The following is a 15,376-nucleotide window of genomic DNA, read 5'->3' as shown; positions in this document are numbered from 1 at the left end:
AAATAATCTGGAAACGACAAACGTTTTTGTGTTCGGCGGGTGGCGTTCCCTACAATCACCACCATACAAATCGGAAATATGTGTTTTCTTATTTATTTTTTCTCTCCCTCCCTCTGGCTTAATTTATCCTACTGGGAAGAAGGGAATTTTTTTTAAAAAAAATCCATCAATTAATAGGATAGAAATTTCCCCCTATTGGGGGAAAAAAGACCCTCATTGTGGATGATTTTGAAATTGGCACAGAAGGGTTCAGGTCAGAGGTGGTATTCAGCCGGTTTGCACCGGTTCACACGAACCGTTGGTTGGAAATTTGACCAAGGTTGCCGAACTGGTAGCATTGGCCGGTTGTCCACACCCCCAAACTGGTCCCCCAGTCGCCAGTCACTTGCCCCACCCACCATATTCATCGCCGCCATGTTCTTCACATCCCATTGCCTTGCAAGTCCAATGGGATGTGCATGCACGAACAATATGTCAGCAATAGCAGCAGCTTTTTCTGTGACCTCCAGTACTTTTCAGCGGCCTGCGGCCAGCTGCTTTCCAGCAGCGGCGGTTGGCTGGGGGCCACCGAAAACTCCGGTCAGCTTGCCTTTCGGACTCTGGACCAGCCGCTGTGGAAGGTAAGCAGTCCGAACAAAGAGGCGGTGCTGGGGGAGGAAGCGGGGCTAGGGCTGTGGCCGCTAAAGGAGGGGAAACAGGGGCAACTGGCGAAGGGAGGGCAGGCGTAGATAGGTGGAAATTCCAAAAACTTTCCTACCTTTTCCTGTGGGCGTGGCTAGGTGGGAGGAGGTCATGTGACTGAGAGGGTGTGGGCATGAGTGATGTCAAGTTGGCCACACCCACTCAGTCACAAGCCCCCCCCAGCCACACCCACCGAACTGGTAGCGAAAATTTTGGAAACCCACCACTGGTTCAGGTGCCTGAAATCAGACGGTATTCAGCCAGTTCAGACTGGTTCGGGCAAACCAGTAGCACAAATCATGATTGGGCCTGCCTTCCTGCCCTGGCTCTATGCCGTCTTATTTAGGCACGTTTTTGAGGCCAGGCCGCATGCGTGAAATGCAGGCGGGTGACGAACCGGGTGTACGGCGAACCGGTAGTAACAAAATGTGAAACCCACCACTGTCTGAAATGCATCTATAGACACTTCCTCCAAATCTTTGGGGGATTAAGGAGACCAGCCACAACCCCCCCTCCCACCCACCCAATTCAACCAATGGAAAATATTTGCTTTCCTCCCACCTTACAAAACTACAACTGTATGTATGTATGTATGTTAATTATATACAGATAGTCCTTGACTCACAAACGCTCATTTAGTGACAGTTGAAGTTACAACAGTATTGGGGGGGGGGAAATGACATATGGCTGTTTTTTCACCCTTACGACCATTGCTGTGTCCCCGTGATCATGTGACCAAAATTCAGAGGCTTGGTATTCTGACTCAGCTCCCCAAACACGAGAAATTTTCTCTAAAGTTCACTCAAAGGTTCCTTTATTAGGAGCACCAGCAGCCCTGGCAAAAAGTTTCTGTCTCACAACAGGCTAACAAGTCTGTCCGGCCGGAAGATGAATAGTTGTCTTCCACACCTATTCATCTCTGCCCCCTTCCTTTTATCTCCAGAGCTAGAGTGGGGCTTCACTAGCAATGGTGGCTCTTCCTTCCCAAGGACCGGCCCATAGATTTCCACTGCTCTCCTCTCCTCTGCCTTCTGTGCATTCGTGCGGTCAAGCACTGGACCCAGCTGTTCCTCCTCTTCCTTATCAGCCACCTCCAGACCTGGGGGCTGTTGACTCTCCATCTGAGGGCTGACGGACGGCCCAGCCTCCACACCTCTCTCTCTCTCTCTCTCTCTCTCTCTCTCTCTCTCTCTCTCTCTCCCTCCCTCCCTCCCTCCCTCCCTCCCTCCCTCCCTCTCTCTCTCTCTCTCTCTCTCTCTCTCTCTCTCTCTGCCAGCTCGATTCCCTCTTCCCCCTCGGAGCTCCCAGGTTGCCTTGATGCTGGCCCTGACTCCCACACCTCCTCCTCCTCCTCTGATTTGGCTGCTGGAGGGGCTGGCAGCTGACAGGCCACAACACTTGGCAACTGGCATGTACTTATGACTGTTGCAGCCTCTCAGAGTGACCTTTTGCGACCTTCTGATAAGCGAACTCAATGGGGAAGGCCAGATTTGCTTAACAGCCATATTACTAAATCAACAACTGCAGGGATTCACTTAAGAACGGTGGCAAGAAAGGTTGTAAAAATGGAGCAAAACAAATGCCTCTCTTAGCAACAGAAGTTTTGGGGTCAATTGTGGTCGTAAATCAAGGATTACCTGCATGTTTAGTCATGTTTAGTCATGTTTAGTTGCAACCATCCATTTACTCACCGTTCGAAGAATCTGGGGAACCAGATTCACTTAGCAAACATGTTACTAACATAATATGTTCACTTAACAACGGCGCCAAAAAGCAAAACTCACTTAACAACTGTCTTTGGGGCTCGACTGTCATTGTAAGTTAAATGTGGTTAAATCAATAATAATAATAGTAGCAGTAGCAGTAGTAGTAGTAGTAGTAGTAGTAGTAGTAGTAATAATAATAATAATAATAATAATAATAATAATAATAATAATAATAATAATGCATTGTAAAATATATGAGAAGATGGGGGGAGGGGACAGGACAAAATAAATACATCTTTAAAAAAGGCAGCTTGCAAAAGTCCGACTATGGTAGAATTCCTATTTATTGGAAAAAAAAAATTCAATATATTTGCTATAAAATCTGTAACAGTAATGCAACCGGATACTTATCTTCAGATACATAACCCTGAATGTTACATACCAAATACAATACAGTAACACTGCCTTCCTCTTTATTTACACGTTTATGAAAATCGATATGCAATCCATGTTAAAGGAACTGAGAATGGAGAATCGTGACGTTAGAAAAATAATATTCTGCATAAAGCATCGTCAAAGAATCCAAGCACATTTGTGTGTGTGTGTATTTTTTTTTCCTTTTCAGGCCTCTGGCAATAAGGCAATAAGTCCCTGGTAGAGCAGATAGAACTTAATTTACAAAATACAAATAACTTTTCAAACACATTTTTTTGTTGTTTTGTTTTCAAGTTCGCTTTTGGTATATACTCGTTTCTCACTATGAAATCAGATTTTTATTTATATTTATTTATTTACGTTTTTTTTGTCTTCTTATGAAACGGAAAGACTCTTAGGCATGAAATTTCGGAGGAAGATCTACCATATCATACACAGACATTGCTGGAGCTTCCAGTTGGCTCAAGGTGAGCTAATAATAGGTGCGTACTTTAAATAATGAGATCATTATGATTGTAGAGTTATTGGTTGGTTTGAGTTTTCATAGGAAACATTTCAGGAGCGGCTTTTTTTCCCTTTTTCGTTTTTTTTTTTGGAACTGGCACACGACTACATTTTCACGAGAGGACATCACAAATGCAACTAAAACCAGGTCTGGAAGGGGATGAGCCAAACCTAATTCTCCTCCTTTAATACTTCGGTTCGCCTCTGCCACTGCGGTCCATAACACGTTCTTTCTAGGTGGGTTCAGAATTGGATCCTGGTCAAGTTGTTTTAATCCCTTCGAAGGCACAGAATTTCCACCGTTTCTCCAGCGTGGCTCCGACACCGGAAAACTCTTGCTTAAACATACGTGGAAGCCTCATCAAAAGCATTTCTATTTCATTTGCTGAGATCTAGAGAGGAATGAAAAAGAGAAGGAAGGGGAGGGGGAGGAAGAGGAAGAGGAAAAGGAAGAGGAGGAGGAAGGAGAAGAAGAAGAAGAAGAGGAAGAAGGAGGAAGAGGAGGGGGAAGAAGAAGCAGAAGAAGAAGAGGAGGGGAAGGAGGAGGAAGTGGAAAAAGAAGGAGGAGGAGGAGAAGAGGAGGAGGAGGAGGAAGAGGAGGGGGAAGAAGAAGCAGAAGAAGTAGAGGAGGGGAAGGAGGAGGAAGTGGAAAAAGAAGGAGGAGGAGGAGAAGAGGAGGAGGAAGAAGAGGAGGAGGGAGAAGAAGAAGAGGAAGAAGGAGAAGGAGGAGGAGGAGGAAGAAGAAGCAGAAGAAGAGGAGGAGGAGGAGGAGGAAGCAGAAGAGGAGGAGGAGGAAGGAGAAGAAAAAGAGGAAGAAGGAGAAGAAAAAGAGGAAGAAGAATAAGAAGAGGAGAAGGAAGCGGAAAAAGAAGAAGAGGAGGAAGAAGGAGGAGGAGGAGAAGGAGAAGAGGAGGAGGAGGAGGAGGATAGGAAGAAAGAGGAGGAGGGTAGGAAGAAGAAGAAGGAGAAAAGAAGGAAGAGGTAAAGAAGGAGGCGGAGGAGGAGAGGAGGAGGAGGAGGAGGAAGAGGAGGAGAGAGATTATTTCTATGATTTCTTAGTATATATCTTTTATTAAAGATTTTTTTTCTTAGTATAAAATACAAATAAAATGAAGACCATGGAAAAGCAGGAAAGCAAAGCAAATAGGGGGAATAGGATGGAGGAGAAGCATGAGTGTCCCCAAGAGACGGCATGGGGGAAAAAGCACCTTCAGCCTTTAGGATTCTAAAGGAGATCCAGAAGATGAGCAGATTGGATCATCTGCCAGTCAACATTGTAAGCAAGTGATTGTTATCTAGCCTTCTCTTCCACGCTTCTCTTGCACACTTGTTTTTCTGTTGGGAAAATGAAATAGTACCGTGTTTCCCCAAAAATAAGACAGGGTCTTATATTATTTTTTGCTCCAAAAGATGCATTAGGGGTTATTTTCTCGTTAGGTCTTATTTTTTGGGAAATACAGTACTAAATGCATCCATCTGTCTGACAGTCTTAACTGGGGCTTATTTTGGGGATAGGGTTTATTTTACAAGCATCTTGAAAAATCATGCTAGGGCTTATTTTCTGGTTAGGTCTTATTTTTTTGGGGAAATCAGAACATAAGGCTCTTGGAAAACTGGAGATCATAAAGAACCTTTTTAATCAGTATCTGAAGGAGTTGCAGTTTAACTTGTGGCCCACCTAGCTAAATATATGGAAAATTTCCAGGTTACTGATATTGATATGCCCATACTGACTGGGGAATTCTGGGAGTTGAAGTCTCCGTGCCTTAAAGTTCCGAAGGTTGAAAAGGACTGCTTTAAAGTCTCAAAAGTGCTTTTTCAAAAGGCAGCTGGATGGTTTTTCCTTTGAGGAAGAAGACGTTTCGCTTCTCATTTTAAGAAGCTTCATCAGCTGCTGGATAGGGATGGGGATGAAATCACTTAAACACGAGCCAGCCGTGTGCGGTTGCAGCCAAAAAAGCTAATACAGTCCTTGGTTGTATAAACAGAGGATCAAAATCAAGTGATGTATTAGCACCGCTTTGTAAAGCCTTAGTAAGGCCACAGCTGGAATATTTGCATCCAGTTTTGGCCACCACATTACAAAAAGTTGTTTAGACTTTGGAAAACGTGCAGAGAAGAGCAACTAAGACAATCAAAGGCTTGGAGACTGAAACATATGAAGAACGGTTGCAGAATTTGGGTTTGGCTAGTCTAGAGAAAAGAAGGACTAGGGGTGACCTGATAGAAGCATTCCAGTATTTGAGGGGCTGCCACAAAGAAGAAGAGGTCAATTTATTTTCTAAAATACCAGAAGGCAAGACAAGAGACAATGGATGGAAACTAATCAAGGAGAGGAACAACCTGGAATTAAGGAGAAACTTCCTTACAAGTGAGGACGATTACCCAGTGGAACAGCTTGCCACCAGAAGTTGTGGGTGCTCCATCACTGGAGGTTTTTAAGAAGAGACTGGACAGCTCCTTGTCTGAAACAGTATAGGGTCTCCTGCTTGAGCAGGGAGCTGGACTAGAAGACCTCCAAGGTTCCTTCCAGCTCTATTATGATTGATTGATTTAGTTCCGACAGTTCCACTAGAACTGATAAAGCTTCTTGGATGAGAAGCGAAACGTCTTCACCTTCCTTCAAGAATAAAACAAACCTAGTCCAGTTGCCTTTCGAAAAAGCACCTTTGAGACAACTATGACTTGGATGGCTGAGTATCTCCGGAGACACTGGAGACTGGAAGGGGCTGTCACGCTCTTGGAAACTAGACAGCTGCTGAAAAGTCCCATCACATTATGGATGGTAGCAGAGAGGAGAGAACAAAAGCAGAAAATAAAACCAGGATAACAAAGAAAGATCAGGAGCGGTCAAAACTAAAGGGGCATTAAAGCGGAATGTTAATTACAGGTATTATAAAATTCAGATTTTGATCCCTTAATGAGGCCGACGGTATTCAGTTTGTCCCAGTCTTGAGAAATACATCACTTAACTATTTTCCTTTCATTTTCTAAAATGCCCGAGAAACAATTTCTGCTTGATAATGGCAGAATAGCCGCGAACACTGCCAAATGCCCATCACAGATACATGCTGATTACATGACAATTTTCCCTCCTATTTCAAGCATCATATAGAGTGAAATTTTTGTTCGCATTGATTGCCTGACAGACATCTTAAGTTTTCGTGTGTTCAGTGCTTTTCTTGGAAACTTCTAGCGAGGATGAAATGAACGATATTAACCGCATGGCCTACTGCCTATGGAATAATGGCTGCGTCTGAATTTCTCTGATTTTGTTGCCAAATACACATGTGCGAGAACGCACACATTTTCCTAAGGCATAGTGCGCAGTTGTAACGACATCAACAAGATCCCATCATCATCACATAATTATCACCCTCATTGTGTGTAACAGTTTCACAGTAACCTACAAATGAACCTAAAATCTAAATCTAAAATCCAGAGAAAATCTCCCAGAAAACCAACGATTTATATATTGGAATTAAGAGGACAGGGGGAAAAAAAGAGAGTATTTTCAGTCAAACTTCCCTGCTCAAATTTCCAAATGTTATTCCGTTTTAGCTGTGAGCAATATAAATTGGCACCTATTTTTACTGGCATGTGTTTTTAGACTTCGGTTAACTTGGCTTCAATAAACCTTAACATCTATCTAACTTCTGCTCTGTTCTTCAAACTTCGGGAAGCTTTTGAGAACTCTTCACCACTGGAAATCCCACCAAGCGGGACCCAATGTTTTTACCAAGTTATAAGTAAAAGATCTCCAGATGGTGTGAGTGCTCCATCACTGGAGGTTTTGTAAGAAGAGATTGGACAATCATTTGTCTCATGTGGTACAGGTTCTCCCTGTGTCAGCATCTCACCGCTGGCATAGAGAGGAGAGAGATAAGACCTGAACTTTTGCCTGCTAAATCCCTTTGAAGCTGGGTCGTCGTGGAAATGAAGGGAGGGGGGACATTCCTGTGAAATGACGAGACAAGAAGTCAGTGGAGTGACTTGGAAGATAGCCAATGAGAAGCAGATAATTGGGGATCGGAAAGGGAGGGATTGGGGGACAAAAGGTCAGTCTTGTCTGCATCGAGTCATGATCCGGTTGCTGTGCTCAAATAAAGAGAAGATTTCCTTAAAGATTGGCAGTTTGGAAATTCATTTATTTTGAGATAGCATCGAAGTCTGACACCCTGCTTAAGGTTGGACTAGAAGACCTCCAAGCTCTCTTCCAACTCTGTTATTCTATTATGATCAATCAATCAATCAGAATAAATCAGAATAGAGATGGAAGGGACCTTGGAGGTCTTCTACTCCAACCCCCCTGCCAAGCAGGAGACCCTATACAATTTCAGACAAGTGACTATCCAGTCTATTCTTAAAAACCTCCAGTGATGGAGCACACAAAGCTTCTGGAGGCAAGGAGTTCCACTGATTAATTGTCCTCACTGTTAGGAAGTTTCTCCTTAATTCCAGGTTGCTTCTTTCCTTGATTAGTTTCCATCCGTTGTTTCTTGTCTTGGCTTCAGGTGCTTTGGAAAATAAATTGACCCCCCCAGCCTCTCAAATACTGGAATACCGCTATCATGTCCTCCCTAGTCCTTGTTTTCTCTAAACTGAGCAAACCCAAATCCTGCAACTGTATGTTTTTGTCTCCTTTAATCATCTTCGTTGCTCTTCTCTGCACTTCTTCCAAAGTCTCAACGTCTTTTTTTGTAATGTGGTGACCAAAACTGGATGCTGTATTCCAAGTGTGGCCTTACTAAGGCTTTATAAAGCAGTAGTAATACTTCACCTGATTTTGACTCTATGCCTCTGTTTATACAAACAGATCTGATGCCTAGATTTCAATACAGTAAAGAATGAATAGTTGTAAAGTGGCAGAAAGGATCAGATATGGAGGACACCCAACGAATCTTCTTAATCACATTTAGGGTTATTTGTCTCTGGGGTTTGTTTTTTAACCTCAGTAAAAAGCAGGAATGAGGATCTAAAGCCATTCTATTTGCATTTTGTGAAAAAATATGGGGACTGGAGAATCTACTGTCTACTCATCTCATTTTTCTTAATTTCAACCCCCCCCCCCAAAGTTTTAAATCCAACTTACCCGAGAGTCCAGCTGCTGCATATACGACCAGAGATATTCAATATTAGCTCCGAAAGGATGAACGTGAAGGAATGTTGATATGATACCTGCATTAAAATGATTTTTTTTTTAAAAAAAAACAGTGATAATTGATTCAGGCCATACAGAGTAGGATAAAATAATTATTGTACATAAATGCATCTGAATTTCATTCAAAAGTCGGCACTTGTGTTTCTGAAGCAATTCAGCAAGTAGATGAATTTCAACCCAAACCCTTAGCTTTCAAGAATTAAGAGTTCATATCCAAGTGATCAAAAAAAAAAAGAGAAGAAAATATTATTATTTTCAAGTGACCAAAAGAAAGAGAAGAAAATAAATGAAAGACATGCTGGAAACATTTTTGCAGCTTTGCATGTTATGCCTGATTTGCCCATCAAAATTTGTAGGCATTCGAATAATAAAATAATAAAATTTTTGTTGTTTGTTTTTACTTCTTTGGTGGCTCTGGTTAGGAACATGTGTTGGCTATCATCCCTGTTCAGCATTAGCCTGACTTGAATTTTTTTAAAAATAATTTCAGCATGGGTCAAATCCAGATGCAGATTAGCGAGCAAATTAAAACACGTTTTTTTTCCATTTATATTTTTTCCCATTTTGAAAACTTTTTGCAGATCTCATGCAATGAACAGAAGCTAGCACAGATGGATCAATGAATTTTAAAAAATAGTTTTCTTCCCTATAAATTAACTTTGTCTCTGCTAGCAGCAAGGGTCTACAAAAATCTAGCTTGATCATATGATTATCCGCAGAGAAAATTAGTCAACGGATGGCTACCGAGAACATATACAGGTAGTTCTCAACTTACGACTGCTCCTTTAGTGATCATTTGAAGCATGATTCAAGTATCAAAAAACACATCAAAGGAAAGGTTCCCTCTTAACAATTCATTGGTGTGTAAATAATAGCCATCAATTCTCAACCAGCTTGTCTATATTTTAGGCAGATGTATTAAATCCAAGATTCAAAATGGGCCATTTTTTTTTTGAGAGCGTGCATGACTTTCCAAAAAGAATTATATTTGGCAGCTACAAATAAACTACAGATAGTTAAAGCCTGTCAATTAATGAAAGCTATGGTTGCATGTCATGCTACTGAAGAAAGTCAGGATCAGTTCCACGATCCTGCAACCTTTGAGCACCTCTGCCCTTGAGGTGCTTCAGCCACGTTTTTTGACTCCTTTGAATCCATCGTAGCTGCCACCTGAAGCCCTAGAGCAGTGATGGCTAACCTTTTTGCCATCGTGTGCCAAAAGCGGGGTGAGTGCGGGGGAGGGGTCGTGCGCCCACGTGCCCACACCCATAATTTTATGCGCCCCGGCTCCTCCATACATGCACACCGTTTGCTGTAATACCTGCAATCCATTGCATCAGCAAGCAACTGAATCTCCCTGCCTGCAATCAAGCTCATCAGTGAGCAGCTCTATCTGCCTGCCTGCCTGCCTTCCTGCCTGCCTTGTACCTTCTATTGCAGGGGTCTCCAACCTTGGCAACTTTAAGACTTGTGGACTTCAACTCCCAGCAAAGCTGGCTGAGGAATTCTGGGAATTGAAGTCCACAAGTTTTAAAGTTGCCAAGGTTGGAGACCCCTGTTCTATTGGGTAAGTTTTTTTTCCCCTTTGGGAGCTTTAAAAAAAATAGTTAATTGGTTTTTTTTTAGTTGTTCTTTTTTTAGACCTAGCCATTTAAAGTTTAGGAAGTTTTAAATTTAGCTGCTTTTAGATAAAAATAAAAATAAATTAAAATAATATTTTCTGAGATTTAGTGTGTTTCTGTAGTGTTTCACTCTAACTACACAAACACACAAAATCTCACAAAGCTGTATGTGGAATTTTGTGTGTGTAAAGTGTGAAAGTTGGTTTTTTGGGCTTTTTGTGGCTGTGTGAGGTTCCTGCTTGTTGCAGGGGCCATTTTGGGTCTAGCACAGCTGCTTTTACCTTGTGGGTGAGCCAGTTGTGTTGTGTTGTGTTTTGTAGATTAAAAAAGGGCAAAGAAATGACATTGACTTGGCCACGCCCACCCAGTCACCTTACCACCAAGTCCCGCCCACTAATTAAGCCACGCCCACAGAACCGCTAGCAAAAAAAAATTATATTTCACCCCTGCTCCAGAGGCTTTCTAGGAGCCTGGGGAGGGTGAAAACGGCCTTCCCCCACCCCCTGGTGACCCTCCGTAGGCCAGAAACGGCCTGTTTGCAGACTTCCGGTAGGACCGGAAGGCCCGTTTTTTGCTCTCCTCAGGCTCCAGAGCCTTTCTAGGAGCCTACGGAGAGCGAAAAAACGGGCCTTCCCCCCCACCCCAGGCCCTCCGGAGGCCAGAAACAGTCTGTTTCCCTACTTCCGGTGTGCCCAGGGAGCTGAGCTTGCGTGCCCACCAATATGGCTCCATGTGCCACCTATGGCACGCGTGCCATACGTTTGCCATCACAGCCCTAGAGACTATGGATTAATGAATCCTTGCAAAAAAAAACAACAAACAAACCCCAAAAGAATGCTTTGGTAGGTGGATCTGAAAATCCTGAATGAAACCCAAAGTTTGTGAGATCATCATGTTCTTTTAACAACCCCATAATCCCTTGCGGGGTGGAGTCTGGGCAACTGAATGGAGCTGAGCGATTACTGGCCGGATGCCCTTCTTGTCGCCAATGCGGAGTTTTATTCAGCAGATACCTTCTCATTGTGCTCAGAGAGAGAAACATCTGCCTCTAACCTAGGATCGAACTCACAGCCTCCTAATTGTGAGGCGAGAGCCCCAACTCTAGGCCACCGCACCCACTCCACGAAGTTCATGAGATGTTTCCACCAAATCATTAAGACCCAATTAGAGTTCTTGCCATATAGGGCTACATTTCATGGATTCATGAAAAATGTTTAGTTTCAAAGAAAAGTTTTTATTTCTTAATGTAGCCAACTTATCCAAATATGGGGGGGGGAGTTTCCACCTCTTTCCTGGGGTCTCTCACCCACTGAAACATAGAAGGGCTGATTCTTCTCCTCGAAGGCACGAGCAAGGTTATGCTTGGAAAAAGGAGCATGGGGAGTTATCTTACCTATCAACAAAGCCTCTTTCTCTGATTTTAGTGGCTGGCTTCGCTTCTCTGCATTCTTTTCTCTGTCTTGGTTGACCAACGGTGCTGTCAACCCATTGATTTCCTATAAGGTTGAAAAAACAAAATTAAATAAAACATTCCTTCTGTGGAATACATCCATGTCAATAGGCACTGCTGGCATTCTTCCCCTCTCTCTCTCTCTCGATATATATATAAAAAAGGACATTACTTTAATTTCCAGCTACAGGCAAGACAATTATAAATTATTGATCTGTTTTCGAAAGCTCGGTAATTCCCGACGGGATCTAAGGAAGAAAAAAATAAACAAGTTTTTCATTTCTCTCTCTCTCTCCATCTCTTAATTGCCTATAGCCGAAAAAAGGTCCAGATTGAGCAATAAAGAAGAATATTTTTTAAAAAAAAATCATCTGCCCTTTGTCGAATAAAATTGACTTCCCCTCTGGATTATTCCAATCTCGAGATAAGTATTAGGATAAACTAATGGATAACAGCATGTCCAATTTTTTTTTTTCTTATTCACAGTTCTTGCAGTAGGAGGCGGAAAAAAAATACAGAAAGCTGTGACGATTTTACAATCTCGGGGTGAAAATAACCTATTTTCCACGGAATGACACAACTTTGGTAAGAAGAAATGACTCCTTTCCAAAAACAGCACAATAACAACTTCCCCTGCGCTTACAGGTAGTCCTCAGACTTACAACAGTTCATTTAGTGACTGTTTGAAGTTACAGGGCACTGAAGAAAGCGACTTATGACCGTTTTCCACACTTACGACTGTTATAGTTTCCCTACGGTCATGTGATCGGATGGTTGGCAACGGACTCATACTTATGACTGTTGCTCTGTCCCAAAGTCACGTGATCCCCTTTTGTGAGCTTCTGACCAACAAAATCTATGGGGAAGGCGTAGATTGTTTTTCCTTGAAGACATTTTGCTCCTCTTCCAAGGAGGAAGCTTCCGAACTGTTCTCTAGAACCGAAGAAGCTTCTTGGATGACAAGTGAAAGCTCTTCAAGGAGGAACCAAGAAAATCCAGTTGCCTTTTTTAAAAAAACACCTTTGGGAAATCCTGAATAAATGGCTGTCCACTCTTTTCTCACACCCACTACTCCGGGTGGCAAGCTGCTCCACTGTTTCATTGTTTGTTTGTTTGTTTGTTTGTTTGTTTGTTTGTTTGTTTGTTTTATTAAATTTGTATACCGCCCTACTCCCGAAGGACTCAGGGCGGTGAACAGGCACAGGATAAAATACAGAAATACAAAAGATAGAAACAATTTAAAACCAAATTAAATAATTTAGCCCACGACAATTTAAAATCCCAATAATTTAAAAACAAATTAAAATTTCAGTTTAAAAATTTAAAAGAAAGGGGAGAAAAATTAGGCCAGGCTGGCTTGCTGAAATAAAAGGGTCTTAAGAGCACGGCGGAAAGTGTGCAGATCCGGGATCCTCCGTATCTCCGGGGGGAGCTCGTTCCAGATAGTGGGTGCCCCCACAGAGAATTGTTCTCACATTGTTCTCACTGTCGGGGATTTCTTCTTAGTAAAACTTGCTCAAATTTAACCTTGGCTTGTTTGTTTCTTCGCGTTTGCGTTTGTTGAAGGAACGCAGCACGTTCGGTTAATTTATGGTTCAATATAAGCTATCTAGAATAAAACTCAATTTCCACCTGAACTCGTAAAACCCGGTACTCAATTTAAGCTGTGTTGTGGGGGCGTCGCTGATCAGTGCCAATGAACTCAATGGGGTATGATATTGTGGTTCTCTTAAGCTGCGCTGAGAAACCAGCTTTCCTGGGAGAAGCACCTTAAAGTTTATCGAGCAAGTATAGAAAATATTAAGTGTCTGTTGTGGATTTAGATTTCATGGAGACGATCACAACGCCTCTGGCATTCTGAAAGAACATAAGGTCAAGCCACATCATTGTTTCGGAAATGAAAAATAATAGATACTGAGGACTAGAAACTTATAAATGTCAAGAAAAGACAGAGGAGGAGGATTTGAAATTGGATGGACACGAGACTCCTCCATAATTGCTGGTTCATCTGAAGGGCTCCTAAAAAGGTTTACACGGACATCCCCAAGCAGCAAATTTAATTCATATTGGATAATTCCAAGGGTGAAATCCAGCAGGTTCTGACAGGTTCTAGAGAACCGGTAGCGGAAATTTTGAGCATTTCGGAGAACCGGTAGAGGAAATTTTGAGCAGTTTGAAAAAACGGCAAATACCACCTTTGGCTGGCCCCAGGAGGAGGGTGGGAATGGAGATTTTGCAATATCCTCCCCCCAGGAATGGGAAGGGAACGGGCATTTTGCAGTATCCTTCCCCTGCCACGCCCACCAAGCCACGCCCACAGAACCGGTGGTAAAAAAAATTGGATTTCACCACTGGATAATTCATTATCCAGATAATAAAGTTGGCCATCTCTGGAGGTCATCTATGGTTGTCCCAAAGGTGCTTTTTCAAGGGGCAACTGGACTTTCCTCTTTTTCTTTGAAGACCTCAGAAAGTCACAAAAGGGGGTCGTGTGACCCCCGGACACTGCAACCATCATTAAATAGGAACCAGTTGTCAAGCATCCGAATGTAAATCCTATGACCGTGGGGATGCTGCAATGATCCTAAGAGTGAAAAACTGTCATAAGTCACTTTTTTCAGTGCCTTGTAACTTTGAATGATACTACCGTATTTTTCGGAGTATAAGACGCACCGGAATATAAGACGCACTTACCTTTTGGTGAGGAAAAGAAGAAAAAGAAATCTCTCTCTGCCTCTGAGCAATTTTGCCTCATTGCAACAAACAGCAAACAGCCTGCTTTACTTTCAGTTTCGTTTTCAGCATAGCTTGATTAGCACAAGGAAAAAAAAAATCTGCTCCAGCAATTTACCTCCTTGCAGCAAGCAGCAGAGCCCTGCTAGCAAAACAGCTGAGAGCAAATCAGCTGAGAGTCGGGAGGCCGATCCAATCAACTTGTGCTAATTAGGCCGTGCTGAAGCTGAAAAGAGCTGTTTTTTCTTGCTGTTTGCTTGCAAGGAGGTAACTGCTGGGAAGCAGAGGCCAAAGGGTGGGGGCCAATGGGTGGGCGGGGCTACATTCGGTGTATAAGACGCACCTAAATTTTCACCCCCTTTTAGTGGGGGGAAAAGGTGAGTCTTATACTCTGAAAAATACGGTAATTCTCCATGTGCAACCTTACAACTCGCCTCTCACAATTGCATTTTTGTTCTGCTGGATGTAAAACAGGACTTTATCTTACCTAGCCTTGAATCAATAATTCTCTAATTATTATGAGCTATAACAATCTGACACTGGGGTAAATATTTACTCCTGGGGTTGCTGAATGAGAGAGAGAAAGAGAGAGAAAGAAAGAAAGAGAGGGAGAGGAAGGGAGGGAGAGAGCGAGAGAAAGAGAAAGAGAGGGAGAGAGAGGGAGAGGGAGGGGGAGAGGGAGGGAGAGAGATTTGCATCTGGAATCTCAAATATAATATGTTGGACCAGGCGAGGTAAAAAAAACAAACAAACCCTAGCAAATACATTTGCAAATGTTATGACTGGTAAATATTCAACTCGGCTAGCCTTTTGTGATTTAATGCACTGCCTGAAAAAAGCCAATCTGGGCAGCTTGTATTTAATTCAAATTTCGCTCACAGGGTCACAGGTCAAAATTCTGTACGAAACATCAAACAACAAAACATGTGTTACAATTCAGATATTAAATGGGGAAACGGTGTCGCTAATTGGCTTCTAACATGAAAGCCCCCATTAGATTTTAATTATACCTAAAATTTCCATACAGCAATCATGACGGAACAGTATTTTTGCTGTTTTCTGAGGTTCCCTATAGAAAAAAAAG

General features: G+C 42.6%; 1 protein-coding gene across 2 annotated transcripts in view; it reads right to left on the bottom strand.

Annotated features, from left to right (window-relative positions):
* Positions 1-2,862: 2,862 nt before the first annotated feature.
* The window catches only part of ENOX1 (ecto-NOX disulfide-thiol exchanger 1), a 443,224-nt gene continuing 430,710 nt past the window's right edge, over positions 2,863-15,376 (bottom strand). For both annotated transcript variants that reach the window (XM_070942714.1, XM_070942715.1), the window contains exons 15-17: positions 11,503-11,605; positions 8,419-8,504; positions 2,863-3,718 (exon numbers count right to left, since the gene is read on the bottom strand). In XM_070942714.1, coding sequence (XP_070798815.1) covers positions 3,587-3,718; positions 8,419-8,504; positions 11,503-11,605 — 321 coding nt within the window. In that variant the 3' untranslated portion in view covers positions 2,863-3,586. The remainder of the gene's footprint in view (positions 3,719-8,418; positions 8,505-11,502; positions 11,606-15,376) is intronic.

Source organism: Pituophis catenifer, unplaced genomic scaffold (assembly GCF_029215685.1).
Source record: "Pituophis catenifer annectens isolate HBS135680 unplaced genomic scaffold, rPitCat1.0.hap2 SCAF_4, whole genome shotgun sequence".
NCBI classification, from domain to species: Eukaryota; Metazoa; Chordata; class Lepidosauria; order Squamata; family Colubridae; genus Pituophis; species Pituophis catenifer.
The sequence above is the reverse complement of the archived record's forward strand: the minus strand, read 5'-3'. Positions and strand labels throughout refer to the sequence as shown.